The 25923-nt window shown below is 42.2% G+C and overlaps 1 protein-coding gene across 1 annotated transcript in view; it reads left to right on the top strand.

The window, feature by feature from the left end:
- The window catches only part of pth2ra (parathyroid hormone 2 receptor a), a 42935-nt gene that overhangs the window by 9662 nt on the left and 7350 nt on the right, over positions 1–25923 (top strand). The window contains exons 6-10 of the mRNA XM_056426372.1: positions 2827–3010; positions 7173–7326; positions 17759–17819; positions 20171–20237; positions 22713–22807. Of these exons, the coding sequence (XP_056282347.1) occupies positions 2827–3010; positions 7173–7326; positions 17759–17819; positions 20171–20237; positions 22713–22807 (561 nt within the window). The remainder of the gene's footprint in view (positions 1–2826; positions 3011–7172; positions 7327–17758; positions 17820–20170; positions 20238–22712; positions 22808–25923) is intronic.

Raw genomic sequence — 25923 nt, forward strand, 5'->3', positions numbered from 1 at the left:
CACTAGAGGTCAGTACTGAGTTACTCCTAAACACAAACTCTTGGTGTCTGCATATCGTGGGGAAACGAATCATCCCACCAAATTTCATGCGATTCAGTTTAATACTTTTTGAGTTATGCGAATAACACGCAAACACGCACACAAATAAATATATACACAGCGATCAAAAGATAACCTTCCGCAGAATGCGAAGGTAATGAATGGGGTTACTGGGGTTTTATAGAGTAATGACACGAGGGACACATTTTGCATTGCATTTCAAAAAAAGTTTTAAAAGTCTTTATTAAATATGTGATCACTTGAGAACCAATTATGTCCACTCAGCTACTCGGTACGCTACGTTTCAGTGGAATTATTTGTCTGTTTGAAATATGATGGAAACAAATTAGTTCTTTACATGCACACGATTAATCCAACGCCACAATGATTAATTAATGGTGAATTTGAGCCAAAGCATCAAATTAGCTTTTTTACCAAGGCTTTTGCATTTTAATTATTGTTGCTGCCGAGTGTGCTCTACGTATCTAGCATAAAATGGAACAAATGTTTAATCTTAATTTAAGACTAAAACTTCACAGGCCTGTCGTCATTCTGTCAACACAAGCCACTTAATCTATGAACTTGTGATTGACGAGACGCAGCAGGTGCAACAAGCAGGATAACTGCCCAAAAGGATCATCAATGTAATACCGCTTTAATATTCAGCCATGGATGGACACACAATGCATATGGACTGCACTTAAATGAAAATAACCTACATGTTTACATTTATTTTGTTTAATTTAACATTGTATAGTTGCTGCCAGGCTGTGTACAGCTTCACACATCCATCAACTGTATATGTACACAAGTGGATTACAAAACAATACTGGTAGATACATTTGCATCCATTCTGTTACAGAGTAAAGATAATGCATATTTTCACATTTCAATACTTTACAGATCTGGAAAACAAAAGTATTGATATAGAGATAAGCGTTACTTCCAGACAGTTCCTCCTTAGAGAGGAGTGAACAGAACCGTTTCTCTGTGGCACCATAAACAGCCTTGTTGGTAAAAATAATTTTTTATTGGCATTAATCTAGTAATTTAACTGGCAAGGCTCTCCGGGTTTATTATGACATTTTTCATTTTGTGTAATCATCCCATTTCACTTCAAAAGCACTTCAAAAACCTTTTGCGGATCTCTTCCCTCTTGATACAGCCGACTCAGCTGAAGGGTCCCCGTATTCAGAGCCTGGCACAGAACGGCAGAAAAACAAAAAACTAAACACAGGTGCTGATGAGAAAATATGAAATTTAATCAATATTTACCACAAGTGTACCGAGCTTACTGGGTCCTTACGAGCAACTCCTGTGTCTCCAGCCTGAGTAGCAAGTGTTGGTTACAGAGCAGGCCGGTCGACTGGACAACAACCCGATGTCCAGATGAAGAGAGACTAATGTCATTTAAGATCTCAAGAAACTCATTTTGAGGCAATGTCAACCTTTGGGGCCACACTCATTTGCTCACGACTTTAAAAAAGAAAGAAGCACCTCTCCCACCTTCCAGGCATAACGGTAATCCATCAGAGTGAACACTGCGTCTCCGTTAATGACTTGTTGGCACTCGGTGGAAAATGAAACTTTCTATTTTGAATCTCATTTTAACAGCAAGGGTAGGCTGCAGGATTTCATTAGGAGAGAGGAAAGGAGAAAGGTAAGTTTTCCAACAGCATCTCATTTCCCGAAGGTCTTCACAGCTGCATGATTATAAAGTAAACTTCAAACGGAACAACTCGGATCGGTTGCAGCTGACGAGATGCGTTTAACAAACACGGTTCCTAAATCTGCTGATTGACATCATTTCTCTCTTTGCTATTCTCTTTTAAATGTGCCGTCACAATAGTGTGCATTACCAAATATGACGCTTCATTTAGCTGCAACATACTAGCCATAGCAAAGTGCAGTAAACCGTGAGCGTATGACAATGCAGAGCAACTCAGGGATGTCCAGGATACCTCATGCAGAATAGTGAGATTGTGTGACGCGCTATAGACATGAATTATTTATACTTAATTATAAAGAAGCATATTTCTCGAAATACACATTAAGAAAGGTTCAGGCTCAGGTTGTGTGTACATATTTTTTTACAAGAACGCTAGTGCTGATTCGAAGATACACATAATGTGTGTGTGGTTCGTACAGCGTAACCTCAGCTGAAGGACAACCTCCACTACAACCTCCATTTCTGATACTTCTGCATGCACTAAAAACAAGGAATGACATCTCACATCTCAGGGAGAGCGAGAGAGATAGATGTGGCTCCCGGACCTTTAGAAGTACAAAGGGTTACAAAGTCCCCGACAGATTAAGAGAGTCAGTGAAAGTAATGAGAGTGCAGAAATGTAACCGAAGAAACTACTGAGGCTCCGAGAGATATAAACTACTCCCTCTATTTGATTGATGAGCTGATGACTCTTGCAGCTCAGGTGTGTTGCTCAGTGGAAAGACATTGAGGTATTTACCAGAATGGGCAGCTGTATTTTCATGCCACCTCAATAGGTCTTGTTCTCAACCGCCACGAATGGTTGACTGGAGAGAATCGGAGAAAAAGGGGCGATTTGATATAACCTGGGATGTTTTAATCAGCGCTCGCTTCTTCAAACAACCTCAATGAAAGGCTTTCATATTTTTCTTCCATATCTACTTCGCAATATTTGTAGACTAGCCTTGGACTTGGGTCCACCTGAGCGTATAGAAATGTGATTTAAAGCCCGAGTGGCTTGGATTGCATAATCCTATTCATGCATTCATACCAGTGACTGCTGTTTGTTTTCACGGCAGGCGTCTTCACTGCACCAGGAACTACATCCACATGCACCTGTTTGTGTCCTTCATGCTTCGTGCACTCAGCATCTTTGTGAAGGACACAGTGGTCCATGCCCATGCTGGACTGCAGGACTTCGATTCCGCCCTGTTGGACAACTTGAACACAGTTGGCATGGCACCACTGGACAATTCCCAGTATGTAAGTACCAGCTCTACTGGTTTGACTCTGTTTTCTCACTTTCAGTGTCAACAATTATTCATTTGGCTGTTCGACCTGGGTAAGGTCAGGCTCCGTGTCACGCTGTCACTCCGCCAAGGCAAATGTCACGGCGAAGCATGCCGCCACTGAGCCGCTCCGAGCAGGTCGATTGTGCGCCGCCGTGCTGCACGCCGTGGACAAAGAGGGATACACAAGGAGAGAAGGAGGCCGCAGAAAGGGCAGGCCCGGGTGAAGTGTTCCGTTTATAGAGAATAGACGAAGGGTTACTGAGAACCTCATGTTTAAAACCAGCTCGAAGACTGCAGGGCAATATAACCAAGACATTACAATCTCACTCCAGCTAGGTAACCAGAGTTAGCAATACTGGTAAATTGCTAAGTTATTTTATTGCTCTGACTATAGCATCTTGCTTGGGAACCTTTTAGAGTTATTGACGGTGGCTGGAAGCTCCTAAAATGAGTGATCCAAGCTTGAGAAAAAACAGAATAGCTGTGTTGTATTGCACATGGTTTATGGTTGTTTGTCCTCTCGATGATTGATAACGATGCAAGAGACTGAGGTTTTTTTTTAAGAAGACCCCATGGGCTCAAATCCTGTTATTTTATTGTTGTTTTTCTTTGCTGAAGTCCGATTTTATGGAAGTCAATGAGAAAATCACCCGACACTTGATTTATTCTGTCAGTAAACATGCGTTTATGGCTTCAATCTCTAGTTTCAAGTTTTTTTAAATATGGCATAAAGCTGAGTGTTCTTAATCGGGTTACTGTGATTGACGGGTTGCGACCCGATCGAAGCCGTATACAGCGTCCATATGTGGTCACTTCTGTTCATTGGTTGCAAAAGAGCCAAGATGGCAACGGCAGTAATCCAAGATGGCGACCGGCCTTAAACCAAGATGAAAAATGTCGAACTCAAGGCTTGAATTCATGAATTCTGCTCCACAACAAATCTTCTCTGGGGACATTTCTGATTGAATATAACAAATGTTTACATTCAGTGTTTAAAATGTTGTTCTTTGTTGGATTTATTCAAACTAATATAGTGAGTGACTCAGCTCGAGTCAAGTGTATGACTGAACAAGGGACTAGCCCTCCCATTCAGAATCAAGGGGGATCTGAATGTTGCGCTTTAATCATAAGTATTTATTTAATCAAGTTCAGAGATGAATCTAATAGTCTCAAATTGGCATCAAAGGTCAGGATTGGGGGGGTTTTCAGCTGATTTGAGTCATAAATAACTTTGCAAATCTCAGAGCAATTATTTTGCATGTTTAATCCATGTCCACATTATCCCTTAATTACTTTAAAGTTAGGTGAAATAATACAAAGTGAGGTATGAAATGTGACTACATTACAGCCTTGCTCATTAACCCTCCTGTTATGTTGCGGGTCAAATTGACCCGTTTGAAAATCTAGGAAAAATACTTCTAAGTACTTTTTCTGTATAAAACTTCTTCTGCTTACCTTATTTAGTGTAATCAACGTAAAAAAATATACTAAAAAAATATGTATTTGCAACCCCCCCCTGCAGGTTTATATAACAGAGATGATGTTCCCGGGTCAATTTGACCCCAGAAAGTGAAGGCTAAAAGTCACCAAAAGAGTCACGTTTAGACTATTTCTTTCTTTGTAAATGTAGGGCAGTCTTTCTTACTCCCTCCCACCAAGTTTCAACACACACACTCACACCAACACACACACACACACACACATCAGCACACACACAAACACACACTTTACAGACCATGTTTATCATCTCCTAACTTTCCCCCTAAATACACCTTTATTGGACATGGGACACTAATGTGAGGGTTTCTTTCATGTCTCAACTAATAAATATGTAGTATAGTACTTCTAATATACTTTCTGTCTGACTGGGAGAGACACACCCTGTCTCATCCCAATCTCAGACCCACACACATTCTCTTTCTAACGACCGCACCTGTCAGAAATACAGATACTATTTTGACGGAACCTTTATTTTCCCTGCGTGAAAACTCCACTCACACGTATCAGGGGAGGGGCCAAACATACAAAATGGTTGCTGAGAAGTCCTACAACATTACACTCTGCAGATACATACGACTGCACCAAGAGGATGACTGTGTGCTGGCCTTTGGTCATCTTTTATCATATAATTTATGCATCTTAACACTAAAAATAAACATAACTAACGTTTACTTTCAATACAAATCCTTTATGACTCATTTGGCTTGATTTTTAGGGGCGGGTCATTATGACCCTGAACAGCACAGGTGTCTCATCTCTATTTATCTACATCACCCCATGAAAAAAAAAAACGTACAAAATGCAAATAAAATGTAGGAGAAAATACATGTTATGGTAGACTAATGCAATTTAGATTTAGATTTTTTCAATGTACCTAAAAAATAGTTTGAACATGTATTTTTCATTAAAAACGAGTGAGTGATCCTGATTGAACTCTGATCTATGGAGGGGCAAATAACTCAATTCCACTAAAAACTGATTTAATTGTTAGTAATGTTGTTGGTGATGAGGTACAAACTATAGTTTTTAGAATGTTTTGGTTTCTGATCACTTTTGGATGATTCAACATTAACCGGGTCAAATTGACCCGGGAACATCACGGCTGTATGTAAGAAACGAACATAACAGGAGGGTTAATGCATTGCATGCATTATAATAATCAGCTGTGAGATATTTAAAGAGGAAATGCAAATGTATTCATTTATTCCCATGACTGTGCAGCCAAATGTATATAGGCATCATTAATAATGTATAGCAGAGCTACCAACTCTCACGGTTTCGCCGTGTGATACACGCTTTTGCATGTTTTCACACGCTCTCACGCCACACAACCAATATCTCACGGCAAAAGAAATTCTGATTTTGGGCCGAGGCGCGTTGGTTTCTTTTCAAACTGATCCCCGACGATAGATGGCGCTAAGGAGCGCATCTATAAACCTATTCGCTGCATAGACATCCTATTTACCCCAAAGAGTCCCGAAGTCAGCAACAGAAGAAGATTTTCAAACAGACACAACGAGCAGAGACTACGGTGTGTTAATGCAGGGCTCTCAAGTGTCACGCATTGAGCGTGACAGTCACGCATTTCGGTCTTACGTCACGCACTCCCGCCACACATCGTATTTCTCACGCTGAAAAAACTCTGCTATTTAATATTTTAATGTGCCGCAGCACGCAAACATGAGCTGGCCGCGCTGCCCTCACCGTGGAGGAATCAAGCGCTCCCCTGGAGATCTGCTGTGACTCACAGCAGAACTCCAGGGGAGCGCTTGTGAGGTGCCACTTATCAGCAAATCAAAAAAAGAAATGGGCTACACAATAGCCAATCAGAAAAAAACGTATCTGTTGTATCTGGGTAAGATTTAATCCAGCAACCAATGAAAATAAAGCATCCTGGATAGATATGTCACTCTTGCCTGTCTTCAAAACTTAAGAGCCCTGTTAATGACATGTGGTTCAATTAAGTTCTCACTCTCTTAAACTTTAAATCTTGAAATAATGTGTTGTGTTTGTGCGTGTGATTTTGTGTGGTGATGTAAACTCCGCTGTCATAACAAGCAGCAGGAGAGCATCGGTTAACCTCTTGGTATACTGCATGCTCAACACATCAGAGCATTGTTTGTTAAGGCTGCCCACATAGCATTTATTAGTTTATTTGCAGGCCTAGGAAAAGGACCCTCAAAAAATTTCCAAACAGCTCTTTGAACAAGTAAGATGTATTATAAAGAATTTAACATTAAGACAGGACATTTGTGCAATAGAATTATGCATGTTTTTGTAAATGAGAGTAGTTATTAAAAAACATTTTAATTCTTTAAGGTAGCAAAGATGCCTCGTAAAAGACCTTTGCCAGGCCATAATGCAGGGGACAACATGGGTACAATGCCACATTAATTCAAATTTCCTGATATTTGAGCCACCAACGTGTGTGGCTGCGTGCGCGGCAACATTTTGGTCACCCGACAAAATCTCACTCCAAGGTTTTTTGAAAAGTTGGCAGCTCTGGTATAGTCATATTAATTATAGTGCGCAAATGTACGCTAGTGAAATGTAAGTGCCAAAAGTCGAATAATTTGTACTGTAGTCACAATAATGTGTTGGGTGATAAAAGTGCTCCTGTATTTTTTCCTCAGATTGGCTGCAAGGTGACCGTGCTGCTCTTCATCTATTTTCTGGCCACCAACTACTACTGGATCCTGGTGGAAGGCCTCTACCTCCACAGTCTCATCTTCATGGCCTTCCGATCAGACTCCAAATACCTCTTGGGCTTCACCCTCATCGGATGGGGTAAGTTGAAAAAAATAAAGAATAAAAATTCTCCTATAACAAAACGTTGCAGCGCGACTAAATCATTCGTTCTAAACAATTCTTCAGCAAAAATGTAGCCGATGCTAAAAGCTTTAGTTAATACAGAGGCATGCAACGGGGCGCTGACAGCAGCGCGAGCTGGAAGTAGACAGACCCGAGTGGAGACAACGGTTTTCCGTGAGTTCTTGAAAATGTGAAACGTCGAAGTCCGAGTAGGAACGTTGTAGTTTAATAGAGCGCGAGCGCCAACGGAAACGACTGGACGCCATTTTCAACCCAGAAGTTACAACGAGCAGGAGAAATGCTGAGGCTGTTTGTGAAGCAGCACGTGGACGAGGCGTTTGGGCTGTTGGACACGTTGACAGCAGCGTATGAGGACATCGTTTCTCGTTTAGGAGAACATGAGCTCCACACATCAGGTTAGGGATGCTAGTGAGTGATGAACGTGGAGCGGCAGCTTTGAAGGAAAGACGCGCTTTGGAGGAGCGGCAGTAACATTAATGTCTCCGGGCCGGAGATGTACAGTAGGACCGTAAATTCAACCGGCACACGAGGGACGAGGTCTGGCTCGGGATCAGGAGTGTTACTGATAACGACGGGCTCACGACTTAGCCAGCCAACAACGGGCAGCAGCCAGCCTTCACCAGGTAGCAGAAGTAGCTAGCCACTAGGCCAGATACCACCAGGCAGCCAGCTACCCACCGCCAGGTAACACCAGCGAGCTGGAAGCAGCTAGCCACCAGGCCGGGCCTCGGAGCAGCCAGCTTTCACCAGGGAGCGGCAAGCGGCTCGGGAAGATGGCTGGAGGAGCAAGAAAGAAGCAGGGCAAGAACAACAAGAGTGATGAACAAGCCAGTGAATACGAGGGTGAGGCCTCCTCTCCGGCTGAAGAAGAGGCTGAGCTGGTCACCATGGACTCTGTCAGAAAGCTGATCAACCAAATGCTGACACAGCAGAAAGCCCATTACGTAGTAGAGATGCTGGACAAGATGGCGGCGCGTACGGACGCAGCGGCCCCTCTCTGTCCTGACCATTTGGTGTTTTGTTCTGTTTCTAAATGTTTGTGCAAAAGTTCGTCCAAAAATTATTCGTCTTCGCCTCGTCTGTCTACGTCGGAACCCAAATATAGTCGCCAGGTTCTGTTAACCATCGGCAGGACCAAACTACACGGCACTCTGGACGCTGAACAAGCGGAAACACTCGCGGAGCACGGATTACTCCGGCCTCGACCACACCGACCACACGGACTCGACTGCCACTCCTCCCCAGAAAGGAGGCGCCAAGCGTTGTGAGAGGAAGCAGAAGAGGGCAAGCGGAGGAACCCGAGCTAGGCTAGCGGCTAGGCCAACTCGTCCAGCCATACCATCCATTATCATGGCTAATGTGCGATCCTTGGACTATAACATGGACCACATTAGACTGCTGCAGACGAGCAGCGAGACGTGAGGAACTGCTGTGTGCTTATCTTCACGGAAACATGGCTAAACGACAACATCCCGACTCTGCTGTGAGACTGGAGCAGCTAACATGCTACCGAGCGGACAGAGCCCTCGCTGATGGAGGGAAAACTCGGCGGCGGGTATGTGTTTACATCCGGGATGCATGGTGCCGGGCGCTGCCGTGGTATGTAAACACTGCTCACCACTGGCGGAGTTTATGATCGTAAGGTGCCGTCCTTTTATCTGCCGAGGAATTTACGGCGATTCTGCTAGTCGCTGTTTACATCCCCGACCTCCAACAACAGTGATAGATATGCGGCACTTTGTGAACTGTATCAGGCCATCAGCGAACAACAGGCGGCTCACCCAGACGGCTTCAACATCTTTGCTGGAGATTTCAACCATGCAAACCTTAAGACTGTCCTTCCCAAACTACACCAGCATGTTGATTTCCTACAAGAGGAGACAACATTTTGGATCTGGTCTACACAACCCACAAAGGAGCGTACAAGGCCTCCCCTCCCCACATAGGTCTCTCTGACCACATCACCGTCATGCTAATGCCAGCATACAGACCCAGAGTGAAAGCCTCCAGACCGGTTCTGAAGCAGGTACGGGTGTGGCCAGAGGGGCCTCCTCGCTCTCAAGACTGCTTTGACTCAACAGACTGGGGAATGTTTAAACAGGCAGCCACATACAACGACCACACAGACATGGGGAGTACACAGACACTGTTACTTCTTACATTAGCAAGTGCATTGATGATGTGACCCATGTAAAGACCATCACCACTCGGGCTAACCAGAAGCCGTGGCTAACAGGGGAAGTCCATCGGCTGCTGAGGACTAGAAATAGGGTCTTCAGAGCTGGGGACGAAACGGACCTGAAAACAGCGAGCCAACCTGTCCCACGGCATCAGGAAAGCAAAAAATTCTACACAAAAAAGATAACCCGGCACTTTAAAGACAGCAGAGACACACGCAGCCTGTGGCGGGGCATTCAGACCATCACAGACTATAAACCCACGCCACAGAACTGCGACAGCAACATCTCTCTGCTAAACAACCTCAACAGCTTCTTTGCCCGGTTTGAAGCACAGAACAGCACTCGTCCACACAAGACTCCGCCCCCTCCCCACGATCAGGTTCTGTGCCTGTTTGCTGCCAGCGTGAAGAGGACTCTCTCGTCTATCAACACCCACAAGGCAACAGGTCCAGACAACATCCCTGGTCGTGTGCTGAAGGACTGCGCAGAGGAGCTTAAGGACGTCTTCACGGATGTCTTTAATACTTCTGAGACAAGCTGTTGTTCCATCATGCTTCAAGATAACCACCATCATACCTGTGCCAAAGAAATCCACTCTGTCCTGCTTCAACGACTATCGTCCAGTGGCACTGACCCCCATAATCATGAAGTGCTTTGAACGACTAGTCATGTCGCATATCAAATCCATTCTCCCCCCCACTCTGGACCCTTTCCAGTTTGCATACCGGGCCAAACGGTCCACGGAGGATGCAATCTGCTCTGCTCTCCACCCAGCCCTCACCCACCTGGACAAAAAGACTCCTATGTAAGAATGCTGTTCATAGACTTTAGCTCAGCATTCAACACAATCATCCCACAACAACTAATCTGCAAACTTGACCAGCTGGGGCTCAACACCTCGCTGTGTAACTGGCTGCTGGACTTCCTGAGTGAGAGGCCACAAGCAGTACGTGTTGGCAACAACACCTCGAGCAGCATCACACTCAGCACAGGGGCCCCTCAGGGCTGTGTGCTCAGTCCCCTGCTCTTCACCTTGCTGACTCACGACTGCAAAACCAGCTACAGCACCAATCACATGGTCAAGTTTGCAGACGACACAACATTGATAGGTCTCATCACCAAGGATGACGAGACCCTCTACAGGAGGGAGGTCAACCTTCTGACCACGTGGTGCGGAGCCAACAACCTCCTGCTCAACAACAGCAAGACCAAAGAGATCGTTGTTGACTTCCGGAAAGGCCACACCCATCACCCACCACTGACCATCAACGGTGCGGACATTGAGCAGGTCAGCAGCACCAAATTCCTGGGGGTGGAAATCAGTGAGGACCTCTCGTGGACAGCCAACACTACATCGCTGGCAAAGAAAGCACAGAGGCGCCTCTACTTCCTCCGGAAACTGAGGAAAGCAGGGAGCCCCCCATCCATCATGTGCACCTTCTACCGCGGCACCATCGAGAGCATCCTGACCAACTGCATCACTGTGTGGGGCGGAAGCTGCACAGACCACAGCAGGAAAGCCCTGCAGCGCATAGTGAAGGCAGCTGGAAGGATCATGGGTGCCTCACTCCCCCCCCTCCCATCCCTGCAGGACATATACAACACCCGCCTCACCCGCAAAGCGACCTCGATTGTGAGTGACCCCTGCCACCCCTCACACGGTCTCTTCAGCCTCCTGCCCTCTGGGAGGAGATACCGGAGCCTCCGGGCTCACACCACCAGGCTGTCCAACAGCTTCATCCACCAGGCTGTCAGGAAGCTGAACTCTCTCCCCATCCTCCCACTCCGTCCTCTTTCAGACTCACATGTCTGAATGCTGCTAGCACAATTTATGTTGTCTATATGTTTACATGTTTTTACTATTTTTGCACTTTATGTTGTCTATGCACTTTATGTTGTCTATATGTTTACATGTTTTTTACTATTTTTGCACTCTATGTTGCACAATTCACTTTATGTTGGACAGAAGAGAAACGCAATTTCGATCTTCTGTATGTTTGCACATATGGAAAATTGACAAATAAAACTGACTTTGACAGACAAACTGACACCTTTAATAAGTTTGTCCGGGTGATTCTGGACTCCACCAACGAGCGTCTTGACTCTATGAACAGGAATGTACAGGAGATGAAGGACAGGATTCATTACACCCAGCAAGAAGTAGATGAGATTAAAGCTAATGTATCCAAAGCCTCTGGTGACCACGACACCGTTGAAAGTGGTATGCGCACCATTTGTGACAGTCTTGTCACGTTGGAAAACAAGGCTGACTATCTCGAAAATCAGTCGAGAAGAAACAATTTGATTTTTGAAGGGATTGAGGAATCAGCACGGGAGAGCTGGGCTGATACTGAAGGTAAAGTCCGCAATTTGATCTCTGAAAAATTAAAGCTGGATGCTGGAGCCATGCATATTGAAAGGGCTTACCGCAGTAGAAAGCCAGATCATAGAGCTGACAAGAAATCTCCCATTGTAGTCAAGTTCTTAAACTGCAAGGACAGAGAGCTAATCTTGAGGAGCAGAAAGGAACTGAAGAAGACCGCCCCTGGGATTTACATCAATGAGGACTTTTCCGAGGCTGTACAGCAGAAACGAAGAGATCTTCTGCCTAAACTTAAAGAGGCATGGGCTAGAGGGGACATTGCCTACTTAAGATATGATCGCCTTGTGACCCACCCACCTAGGGAGCGAGGGGCTGTGTCGCCCCAGCACTTGTCCTCCACCCCATCCTGAATAAAGAGTGGTATGTATATAAAGATCTGCCATCATGTCAGGTAATGGTTGGATTGGAATATAGCTGTCACAGGAAGAAAAAGAAAAAAAAGTTAAATCAAAGTTTTCTAAATGACTGAACATAAATCATTTAGTTTTGAAAATAACATTGATCCTGAGGCTAATTTGTATTGCGACTATAAATCAAATTCTGAATATTATACTGAGTATCAGTTTAATAATCTAAATGTGGATGGTTTTTCTGTCATTCATTTTAATAGTAGAAGTCTTTATTCAATTTTTTATGAAATTAAAGACTATTTAGAATCATTACAATACAAATTTCAAGTTATTGCTTTAAGTGAGACTTGGTTAACAAATGAAAAGGGAGTTGACTTTCTCCTACAAGGGTACGATATGTACACAGCAAACCGGATCAATAAGAGAGGTGGTGGTGTAGCATTCTATGTACAGAAAGACTTTCAATGTAAAGTAATCGATAGCACAGTTGTTGATGATATTATGGAGAGTTTGACGATTGAAATTCATTCTACTAATTTTAGGAGAATAATTTTGACTTGTATTTATAGAACGCCTGGTTCCTGCATTGACCAATTTATGAAAACCGGAGTTGATATTTTTGGTAAAGTTTCTAAAAATAAATCCCTTTTTGTTTGTGGTGACTTTAATATTGATCTGTTAAAATGGAACGAACACAAATTAACAACAGATTTCTGTCATGCAATGTTTAGCTTTGGTCTCTGGCCTCTTATTGATAAACCTACGAGGGTAACTAAGGAAAGTGCCACACTTATTGATAACATTTTTACAAATATACATTACCAAGTAACAAGTGGTTTGTTTTTAACTGATATCAGTGATCATTTTTGTGATCCTCCATAATTTAAAGGTTAACTGTTCAGTTGGCCTAAGTGAACCTTCCTGTAAATTGATAAGAATAAGAACACCTGAGAGAATTGAGGCCTTCAAGATGGAACTTAAAAACAACAGCTGGAATGAGGTATATACTGATCACCCAAATCAGGCCTATGATGCATTTTTCGCCAAATGTTTGCAGTTATATAATAAGCATTGTCCTATTAGAAGATGTAGGGTAAATAATAAATATATAGGAAAGCCATGGATGACTAAAAGTAAAAAGAAAAAATTACTTTATAAGAAATATATACAACAGAGAACTAATGAAAGTGAAGGAAAATATAAGTTGTATAAGAATAAACTGACTTCCATTATGAGATCACAGAAGAAGAAATACTTGAGGATAGTAAACACAATATTCAAAGAACTTGGAAAGTCATCAATCAGATTATCTGAAATAAAGGCTACAAATCTGAATTTCCATGTTATTTTCTAAATAGCTATGATGCGAAAGTGGACGATTTAAAAAGTATTGTTGATGATTTTAATGATTATTTTGTGGGTGTTGGAACTACTCTGGCCCAAAAAATAGTTGTGCCTGATAACAAAGATCAGTTTGACAACCTCATTAAGGACAATTTAAATTCCATATTTCTTTGTGTGGTAAATGAAACTGATAATAGAAATTGTAAAAAAAAATGTAAAAACAAAAGATCTTCTGATATATTTTCTATTGATATGGTAATCATTAAAGAAGTAATTGATTGTATTGTAGGACCTCTGACCTATATATGTAATCAGTCTTTTCAAAAAGGTATTTTTCCTAATAAAATGAAAACAGCAAAGGTAATACCAATATTTAAAAATGGAGATAAGCATTACATGGATAACTACCGACCAATATCCCTACTTCCTCAATTTTCTAAAATATTAGAGAAATTATTCGTACAAAAATTAGATCTTTATAAGTAAAAATAAATTATTGAGTGTACATCAGTATGGATTTAGGAAAAATAGAACTACTACTCATGCAATGATGGAGATGGTGGAAGGAATAACAAAGGCAGTTGTTACCTACAGAGGGAACAAAGATGGAGAAGTGATTCTGTGGCTTTTAAAGCCTAAACCAACAGATCGCTGCTGTCAACATGCATGTCAAATTCATTGCTTTAATTATAAAACAGAAATATTCTTTCTGGAACTAGTGCGAGTGCATGATGACAACCAACAGAATGGAGACCCTCTAATTAAAACATTGCTCCATAGCGCTAATGGTGACAGAATCCACAAGGTATCTTAAGCCTGCTTGGTGTCATCTTTTCAAAAGGATAAAACACTGGGATGGAACTTTACTCGACGGGTCTGAAAACAGCTCTGTCCTATTATACATCCGCCCCTCAATCTTCTCCCTGGAGATCTAAGAACTCACTTTTTTTTGTCCGATAGTGTGAATTAATCTGGGGATGGGAGGTAAATCATCTCATCATAAAGACATGCACCGCAGCCTCACCCCGGTTCGTATGGATGAATGAAAGTTGGTGGTGGTCGGAGGGGCCGTAGGCGCTGATTGGCTGCCACGCTTCCGTCAGTCTGCCCCAGGGCAGCTGTGGCTACTGATGTAGCTTACCACCACCGGGATGACTGTGTGTGCATGACTACTGGACTCTGGACTATAAAGCGACTTCGAGTGTTTAGAGAAGCGCTATATAAAATAAATGATTATTATTATCATCTCCTAGCTGTTGAAAAAAAACTGTGCACAGGCGAAACGTCTGCTATATATTTCATGTGAAATTGACACATACACTCATTAATAAACACGCCCTAACGCCCAGAGATCAATGTAAGATTATGGTGACATCACTGCACTTTCCTCCGACACAAAAGGCTCTCTTTGTCTCTGCTTTCTTCCCCTCTTCTTTATTTTTTTTGTTTAGCAATAGACGAGATGCAGCATTCAATAAAATGTGTCCGCTGGTGGAATAATCTATTGCTTGAAAGGGAGATGGGAAAGAGGGGAAGCTTGTCATCCAGGTTAAGTTCCATTGATTATTCATGGGGAGCTGCCATACTCGGATGATAGAGGGGCATTTCCTCTGAGAGGCCGGTCTCGCAAAGACACAATCCCATGCAATCGCTCCTGTTTTAAGATGCATATCCATGGAGCCACACAGGTAATTACATGCATTATATATCACGTTGACTGGAATTCTAATGTAAGATTAACAACTCAAAAAGCCACGACCAAACCGTAAACCCTTCAGGACTCTCGGTTGAGGCAGCTGATGGTCGGTCTTGCGGTGGAACAATGTGCATTTCTAGTGTTGATGCTCTTCGTTCCTTTAATTTCTGAAATGTAAATATGAAGTGTGTCTTCATAGTTGTTGGAGTGGGGCATTTCTTCACGGTGCCTTTTACCCTCAAAGATTGTTTTCATCAATACCCATTGACTAGTTTGGAAATAAGTTACACATCCATACTTCACAAGTTCAGTATGGATCCAGAGAGGTTAATTGATTCTAGACGGACCAAAGCGATGCTGGTAATTTTTTATAAATTACAATGTTTTTTTATAAATTAATAAATTAGTGAAATGAAAGTGAACTGGAAGCAAAATGAATTGCAACTCGACAAAACTTTAAGAAAAACAATAGAATCTAGTGGAGCTTTTTCAAGAAAAGAGACTTTTATCGTCATATTACATATAGTTGTATACATATATGAAATGTAATCTCTGCATTTAACCCATCTGTAGTTATTAAGGCGCAGTGGGTTGTATTTATATGTCTCTCTGAGGCCGTGTCGTGAAACTTGTGTCATTTAACGGCAGAAGATCGTACCCGATGTGTCAAGAGACGGCAGCTGGCTGACATATGCAACTGATGCTTTTCTCGAGCGTTGATGCACCGCTTCTTCGATGACACCTGTCAAAAGGCTGTTAGTGTGTGAGATGACACGGAAAAGTGGAATGGCACCCGCAGAGGGTGCAGGCTTCCTTTTGAGGCCACGGCCTGTCACAATATTTATGTTTAACGCTGCAAAGGTTTTTCTGTAACGCTCCTGAGAAACGCACAAAGACCAAACGGAAAACACAACCGCTTTGGCGGAGGGAGTAATGGGTACGGTCGGGGTCGCGGTCTGTCTTTGTATAGAGCGTATTCACGTGACGTCAGAATCTCAATCGCGCCATCTTGGGGTCCCACTTATTAAATGTCAGAAGGAGTTGACCTGGCTATCGTGTCCGCTGTTTGATTATGCGAGAGCCCAGCAACCTCATGTCCTTCTGCATTACCAAAGAAAGATTTCAGCGGTTGGAATTGAATATTTGCAACGCTTTGTGGTTAATTCCCTAGTTACCAGGTCACATTCCTGTAAAACGGTTTTCATTTCCGCTATCGACCATGGGACATTAACTATTTCTGCGTTATAATAGTTGTGGAAATACCACAAATGTGGGAACATCAAGCGCCCCGTGTCTGGGTTCATATATGAGTGTCTGGATGAAGCCGCTTCCAGCGCTCATTCAGGACCAGCAGTGACTGTTTGGCTGGCCGTGCTGATGCTGTTCCCATGGAGCCAGTGTTTTATTTTACCTTGAAATGAATCACAGAGTAAAGGCAGACATCGCCGTTGCCATGTTCATGGCTTCCTCCCAAGTTTCCATCCACAGTTCCTTTTGCAACATTGATTTGACAAGTTGAAGGTCTGTCTTATTGGGCTGATCAGCCATATCTGAATCGTTGGTCACATCCAACATGAGGCACAGTATAATCACAAGGCACACTTTTGAACTGAAATCGTGTCTCCTTCAGGATGTAATGGTCATTTCTAAGGAAGAAAAGGCGACATACAAACAAAACAAACGTGGTGGGACTAAGACATGGCGCCAGAGTTGTTAAGAGTTTGTGCTGTATACCCTCGTTAAAGTGCAAGGGAAAAAAATGGGTTTAAATGCCAAAATGTGAATCGTAAAATTGTGTGATGCCCTTAAAAAGAATGTAAAAAAATTATTTGGGACCATGCACAATGGGTGATGAAAATAAACGGCATCAGATCTGTGTGTCGAGGTTTTCGTTTCTATAACAGTCAACTATATGCTAATAGGTCCAATAACTCAGCGTTGAGTAATGTGGGTCTGTATCCCAGGAGAACCAGGGCTGTGCAACATGGGCCAAAACCTTCTGTCCAGATGTAGGTCATTTAATTTCTCAGTAACGATGCACATCACAATATAGCATGTTTTGTGGTAATGCAATACATACATTGTCTTTTTCTCATTTAATTAAGAACTTTAATGCAAAATAATCAAATTTAGTTTACAATGTAATTGTGTGTAATAAGATATCGATATACGATTTAATAACATTTTGTTTTAACGTGTGAAATAAGGTTTGCTTTCTCTCTCCACCCACCCCCCCCCCCCCCACACACACACACACACACACTTAATACTCCTTCAGAGTCAAATCCTTTGACTTATTACATCATACCTCTCCTTTCTTGATGCCATATATTCTAAATTAAATGGAAATGTGAAATGTGACAATAAACATGAATCGGGAAACTAATAGCATCATGATGACAACATTTGGTTTTTTTTGCTTTTGTAATTTCAGGTGTACCAGCTGTTTTTGTGGCCGTGTGGGCGATTGTCAGGGCAACGCTAGCGGATGCAAGGTGAGGAGCAGGTCGTACACGATGCAGCTCTCTTTGTTTTACACAAAATAAATAAATACAAAACTATTTGAAGGTTGACAATTTTGAAGAATGAGCTTAATAATGTCCTGAAACGAGACACAAAGAGATTTTCAAGACTGGATAATTATCGCATAATTATGGTGACATGTTAACCATCGCTGAAATCTAATTAAATATTGCATGGTTTTATATTAAAACAACTGGATTTGAAGAAGAATATTAAGATCAAATGTTAGACCTGTATGTGATTGTTAAATATTTCATGGACATTAATTTGCTGCTATAATAACCTTCACTCCTCTGGGAAGGCTTTCCACATGACCTTGGAACCTGGCAGCAGGGATTCGCTTCATTAATATACTTAATGAAAGATAATAAACATTTTCTGAATTGGTTCTTTTGATTTTACAGGTGAACATTGACAGAAAATGTAATGTTCAGACAAAGGATGTGAAATATCAATAATAAAATAATTCTTCATCCATAGCCAGTTTCACATGCCTGCATGCTGTAAAAGGACTTCCCCACAACGGTCACCACTAACGAGCCCTTGCATGCTGGAGCATGAAGAGTTCCTTGAGCTGGGGGGCCTTCACCAAATGCAGACCAAATGCACACACACACAATGTGTGTGGTGTGTGTGTGTGTACACGGACATCATTTTGTATAACATGCAATTCAGAAACGCACAATGATGTGTAGTCCAGTCGTTTGACAGGACAATCTAATATGGTTTAATTTGTTCTGCATTCGTTTATTTGCCATGAAATCATCAGAGGCTTAAACCGCTGAGTTCACTGCGGATTTAAATAAATTGTGTTGTGATTATATTACCTGCTAAACATGACCTCTCTCTGCCTCCAAGTAGCTGCCAATAGCATTCACTATCAAGTTCACTCGTGCTCAAAGATTGAGAAGAAGCCTTCAAGCTGATGATGGAGTTGCAACATGCAGCTGAGTTGCTGAGAATTGTTTTGAGTTGGACAGACGGCTTATGCGTCGCAATATGTTGAAAAGCCGAGTAAGATTTATTGCTTCCTGTTAAAAGATATGCATATTCTTGAATTTTGGGAGACTTTATTATGGACCTCGAACATATCCGTCAATGCACAACAAAAGTTGTTGGCCTTCAGCAAAATATCTACAATTAAATATGACTTTTCTTTTCCATTTGGTGGTTCCCTGATGTTGGATCTTTGAAGTGACACACTAAGCTTGTTTTAGCACACTGCATGTAGGTGAGTTGGGTTAACTTTATCTCTCTCACTCCCCAAAGTGAGTAAGACAAACAAAACGACACGTATCACTCTTCACAGCCTCGGGGAACATATTGTACTTATTTTAAACAACTTTGCATGTTTCCATGTAACCTTCAAGGTAGCATTATCTTCAAAGAGAGGAGATGCTTGATGGAAATCATCCCTAATGATATTTGCAGCCTTTTGGGGAAGCATAACTTTATAAATTGAAGAAAGAGACCTCAGAGACGACATCTACTTTATATTCTCTAATATTTCAGAGTACCACTCATCAAGTTTAGGAAGCCTCTGTGCATGCATCTACTTTCATACAATTGCCCCTGCATGATATTGAGGTTGTGTTTCGAGAGATGTTTGCGCAACATGCAAAGTACACTTTCTGTTAGACTCGACGCCTGCTCAACATTTGCTAACATTTGCATCATCGTGTTTGGATAATCCCTGGAAGCCGGCGTTTTGTGGGAAGCTATATGTTTGTGTTGATGATGCACAATTTTCTTGTGATAGTACACGTGTGAAGACAGTGCCAGGCCCAACGCCTTCACTCTTTTCAGTATAACGATCTCGCTCTCCGTCGCTCGCTCCCTATTTTCTATGTTTTATCATCGTCGGGTTCCAAGATGAAGTACATGGGAACGCAGTCTACATTTTTATTTCATACATATTGGAGAAAATTAAAACATCTGGAGAAACTGGGACAATGAGCTGCAAAATATATAATATTTCTCTTTTCCCTTTGTACTTCTTGCTTAATAGAGGAGATGACTCCTCCTGCTGTTTATTGTCAGACTTCTATAATTTATCTTTATTTCGGCCACAGTTTTTCCACACATCTGTTCTCACCCTTCCTCAGATTCTTTTGACAAACCAACAAATCTAGAATAATATGAACAACTCCTTACTTCAACATTGTATATCTAACCTCCATTTGTCTCCTTCCAACTGACCTTAATCATATACGTGCTGCTACATCTGTACTCTCTGCATGTCTCTTCTGAATAAAACCAACTGCATTCCTCTTTTTCTAGCTATTCTAACGTCGTCCTCCCTCTGGATTTGTGCTAATTGCAGGTGTTGGGAGTTAAGTGCCGGTAACATTAAGTGGATCTACCAGGTTCCCATTCTGACGGCCATCGGGGTAAGAGTGAAATACAGTGAAATACAGTTCTGTTATCGCCGTGTGTGATTGTAGCTTCACAAGTTAAAAGAAATGCTAAGGAGGCTAAAGTTAGCTTCAACTCTTTTAAACGGGGACATTGCAGCAGATGCGCACACACACACACACTATGGAATCATTATGAAATCCCAGCATACAAAAGCATGTGTTCACATCAGGTGAAAGCATAGTTAAGGATGAAGGTGCCATGCTGTGATAATAGTATCCAGAACCTGACTTGGTTGTGTATGATTACTATAAGTAGCTTATCTTGTGACACTCCTTTCAGTTTCTGAGCAGGCTGCTTTCATACTTTTGATTTGTACGAGTGTCCAACAGATTGTTCCACGATTGTTAAGTTTTCAAACTGATTCAGCTTGTTGACCTCACTGTTTGCACTCCACGTATATCCTGATGCCTAATGGAGGAGCGATGAGACACTTGATGTTCTGCATGGACTCAAAGTCGAGATTTAAGGCTTCCTTCAAGGGTGGTAAAGCTAACTACTTTAATAACCACATAATATGTCCATATACATACTTTAAAAACATTCTGATTTTACAACTGATGCACAACACAGAATGGGGATGAAGGTCAACAAACAAGACTCTTTAAATTAAAGAAAACCTGAATGTGTTGTTTGTGTTTGTTAGAACCAATAACTAAATAATCAGCGCCTCCAGGCTGCAGACCAGAGTGTCGCCAACGAAAGCAAACACGACGAGACCGAAACTAATGTGCACGTTTTTAATGATCTCTGGGTTATTCTAAAAAGGGAGGAGTAGTAAGTAATTCACTAAAATGTAGAAAATGCTCCTTTTCCTAATTACATTTTTAATGAGCTTTATGGCATGAAACAACAGTATTTGTTGAAAATGAATATCATGCAAATGAATAAGGATTAACAGTTTATCCTCTCTACGGTGCACGACTCCTCTCTGGGCTTCTTTTAGCATCGGAGCAGCCAACTTGTCTACGAGAATGAATATGCAAAGAATTGGCCCTTTTTTAGTAGCTTCTATCAGATCCTCTGGCACTAGTTACATTTTAAAATGTATAATTATCAAAAATCCATTAAAATAGATGATCTACAAAACGGCGTTAACATATTTTCTGGAATATGCCGTTATCAGCTGTTCCAACATGCAATTATTTTTACTTAATCTCCATAATTATGAACTCTCCTTATGTCTCACATTCTGAGCGGTTTGCCAAAATTAGTGACCAAGTGGCGCCTTCTGGCTGAAAGTCCCCTTTAGCAGCTCATATTTTAGTTTAATAAAGCATTTTCTCTCATTGGGGTTGCAAGGCATCATGGCGTGTGGTGAAATAATCTCTCCAGTTTATAATAATTGGCTAGTCAACACATTTCTCTCACACTCTAGAGTAAAGCTGCTCACTAGAGGATGATGTCAGGCTTGCTTCATGATCGCTGAATGACATTAACCTTACATTTGTGTTGGAACTGCAATACAGAAGTATTTATTCATATTCAAATCGGAAACTGGGTATAATTACGTTTGTATATTCGCAGGTCAGATATAGCTCTCTGTTAATTATAACATTTTGCTTCATTAAATCTACATTTCTAATTAATTTAGTGTTATTGTGAACCTAAACATGTTTGTATTTTCTAACTTTCTTGACAACTTTATAAAACATGCTTTAAATATGAATAGTTATATAGAGTTTGATTGTGCGACATTATTTGAGTTACTTTTCCCTGGATAGCCTGTAAATAGAATTGAAGAGTAGCGGTTTGTGTGTCAAATTATTTAGTTTGCATCCCAAGCTCCTCAAGATACGACGCTGTGTTTAAATCTCCAGTTCAGATTTCCACCACTCAAAAGAAACTTACAATCCTCCACAGGCAATTTCAAATAGATTAACATGAAACACCTGCCGCATGGTGTGTTATCTTTATAGATCGGATTAGACTCTCATAAAGGAAATTGTTAGATTTTATTTCTAAAGGTGTGGGTGGGTTCGCAGTCTAAACGCTACTTTTTGGTATTTTGTGGATAATAGTTTCTGAGTTATAAATAGTATATTTTTGTATAGTTTGTTTGCAATTAAAATTTGTGTTCATGAATGTGTCTGCCTGGTTTACAATCCATTTAGTGAAGGATAGTAAAACACACAAAGTCCATATTTCAAGCGAGAGATGTGTGATCGGTTTGGTTTGTTGGCCAGATCAGTGACATTTCACTCCAGGTGATGATTGTATTGATCCTACTATATGTAATAAAAGTTTGTCTTTGATTTTCATAGAATTGCATGAAAATGTATTTTGTGAACATGACAGAGAGTATGCTCTTTGATTAATACACAGTTAAAGTCATTAACAATTAAAATGATTTCGTCATCATTCATTTATTTACATCAATTATAGAAACAGGAACTACGAACACTGACTGCATAAATTAAGAGGCAGCCATCTCTCTTCTTTCATCTCAGCTCAACTTCATCTCGTTCCTGAACATCGTACGAGTGTTGGCCACTAAAATACGAGAGACCAACGCCGGGCGGTACGACACCAGGAAACAGTACAGGTTCGTTCAACGGAACGCGTCCACGAAACCGGCGCTCCACTTCTGTGTCCGGGCTCGGACGTTGGCCTTTGTCACACGTGTGGGTGTCGGAAGGGCAACACACGGGAGTTTGGGCAGTTTGACACTTGTATTGCTCTCTAAGGAACGAGTCGTTTATTCGTGGCCGTCAGCTGCCCCTTCTCTCTCCCGGTCACCAGCTCGACCAGCTGCTCTCATGAGACCAAGAGAACCCAAAGTGAACGCAGCTGAGGCCACTTACCCATCCCCCACCGCTCCTTGAGCCACACCCCCGCCTCACCCTCTCTGCAGCTGTGATTAACACCCCCCACACACACACACAGCCTTAATTTGTGTGCTGCAGAATTGGTGCGTTCAGTTCACACAACATTAAGTGATTTTGAGGTTTACAGTTTTGAGATCAAGTGGATAAACCAGAATGTTTTTTGCTCAATGTAAACATAACAGGGCTCTCAAGTGTCACGCATTGAGCGTGGGACTCACGCATTTCGGTCTAAAGTCACACACTCCCGCCACACATCGTATTTCTCACGCTGAAAAAAAACTCGGCTATTTAATGTTTTATCTTCACTCTTGCCTGTCTTCAAAACTTGAGAGCCCTGACATAATGTATGAGCTCAACCGGAAGAGTGTCAATGCATGTTATTATTCCGTCTGCATGTCAACGGTGCTCTACCGTTTCCCCTCTCCTCCTCCCACACACCAGAGGTCATGGAGGGACCTGCATGTATTTAGGCTGTTGATGTTGCGGGGAGCAGGCCCGTCTCTCGTTCGAGGGTCACGTATACGATTGTTATCGGGCTCAAACAGAAAAAATGTTTAGGGTGAAGCCTCGGCAAAGTTACCTGGCGACACCGAAGCCCGTAACCATAGTAACTCACTCCTGCATCTGTGCGCACGGTATTGAGAACAGAAGGAGAGACGCCGCCTTTACTCCAGCAGAGTCACTGAAAGGGTCTGAAAACCAGCGTGTGCTTGTAATATCCATGAGGCGTTGTAGAGTGTGTCAATCTTGTAGTGTCAAAAGCACAATGACTTCAAGAGTCTAAGATCAAGAGAGTAAGTTGTGTAGTGTGAACAAAAAAGTTGACACACACAATTGTGATTTTTCTCCCGCAGGTGCAGGAGTCAATGTGTCAGATGAAAAGATCGTAACGAACGTATGTTTTCTGAGAAGAGCGTTGTACAGAATGCTGCCAGCGAGGTTGGACTGTTAGATAGATTATTTGCAGTAAACTTTAAGCCATGCTGGAAGATGAATGTCAGCCAAAACCTTTCATAAAGTTAGAGCTGAAGGATAACGGCTGAAATTCTTTCTAAAACTTTAGAGGCGAATAGAACTCTAATGTCGCTGCTGATGAAACGTGCCGTTATGTCCCGTGCCTTAGACAGTTATCTCTTTCAGGTCTGGTACGCCTCGAGCAACACCATCTGAGAGGGATCACCTAATCAGTGGGTGGGACATGTGTACCCCCAGACTTACGGCGTTTCTCAATCAGCGTACTTGTGCGTACTTTCCTCTACTTGTGTCCTCGTGAAACGTAATCAGTCGCAGCCCGGGTACATGCTCCAATTCAAAGTTCGCTTCTCGCAAAGCACGGTCAAAACACCCGGATGTGACTTGATCCTCCCACTTTCCGGAGGATGCATCAGAGGAGACTTGTGCGTACTCTGGCCAGCATATATCCCAGAATGCATTTCACCAGCAACCGGAAACAGTAGCGGAGGAGAAAATAAACTACTGACAGATGACTTTTTATAAATACTACTGTTGTTGAGTCACGGAATGTAATTTTACGATGTTTTGTTTATTTGACTGTAAAACATAATTTACAGTGAATAATTAGAGTAAACCCAGGAGCGAGAACAGCTGATGTGGTGACGTCATCAAGTCAGCTGCTGTTCCAATCGCAGAAAGACCGTCCTCCGGAGTTTGGACTCCCAGACTCCAAAAGAACACAAGTCTGTACTCGTGTACTTTGAATTGAGGAAACGCCGTTCGTGCTTTGCTCTCTTGACCTCCGAGCATTCTGTCGTATGGTACCAAAGTGTAGGCTGCCATTTGTCTCTGTGGGTGAAGCTGTGTCGGGGTTCTCTGCCATTTTTGTTGTGTCCAGTTTCTCCTGTTTTGTGATCAGACGGGGAGCTCAGTATTGTTTTTCCTTTCTTCTATGGTAGGTCAGTGGGATCCTAAGTTACCATGGGTTTTTTGTTTTGTTGTGTTGGCCTTGGAGACCCTGACGCCTTTTTGCTTCTGTTTTAGTCTATCCTTTGTTAAGCCTTCACTCTGCTAAATAAATATTCCCTATTTGCTTAAATATTCTATGTTATTGTTCCCCCCCTTAAAGGTACGTTCACACCAAAAGCGGCGCGATTTTTTCGCACGACCGAATCCCATGAAAAATCAACGTAGCTTACAGATAGACGCGACATTTGTCCAGGCGGCGCATTTACAGCGGCGCTATTGTCCCCCACTAGTTGAATTATTTCAACTTTGAAGCGATTACGTATTTTAGTCAGTGTGACAAGTCTCACGCCGCTACCCGTGGATTTCCCCCAAAAGCTCCACGGATCAGCCAGGCACAAAGAGGTTCCGTTTGTCAACATGCTTTATTTCAGCAACACACACACCGAGCAGACCGCAACACTGCGCCTCTGCTCACTCTCCTCTCCACTCTCCACTGAGCCCTTTTATGAGGGCGGCCTCGGCTGCTGACTGATTGCCAATCACCAGCAGCCGAGGCCAAATTGGAGACAGCTGCCACAGTCACTTAGAAAAATGCAAACTAAATGCGTTTGGGTGAATAATCAGCAGCCTGGTTACCATGGATGCTTTAGAAGCAATTAAAAAGTATTGAAACTTTTGTTGTTGTTAGGGCGAACAGTTTATTTTTTAGACTTGTAAATTAAATCTGAATCTTAACTTCCGTCAGGTTGATTGCAGCCCTGGGCTGCTGCTGGATACGATCCAGATGTTCTCCATGAATTAAAAGTAACAAATGAAGAACGTTGCCTTATTTTCTCAGGAGGCACGTCTGAGCTTTACCTGCCAGTATTTAATGGCTGTGTGGCTCAGACACTATTGGTTTCAACATGAG

Source organism: Pseudoliparis swirei, chromosome 2, assembly GCF_029220125.1.
Source record: "Pseudoliparis swirei isolate HS2019 ecotype Mariana Trench chromosome 2, NWPU_hadal_v1, whole genome shotgun sequence".
Taxonomy (NCBI): domain Eukaryota; kingdom Metazoa; phylum Chordata; class Actinopteri; order Perciformes; family Liparidae; genus Pseudoliparis; species Pseudoliparis swirei.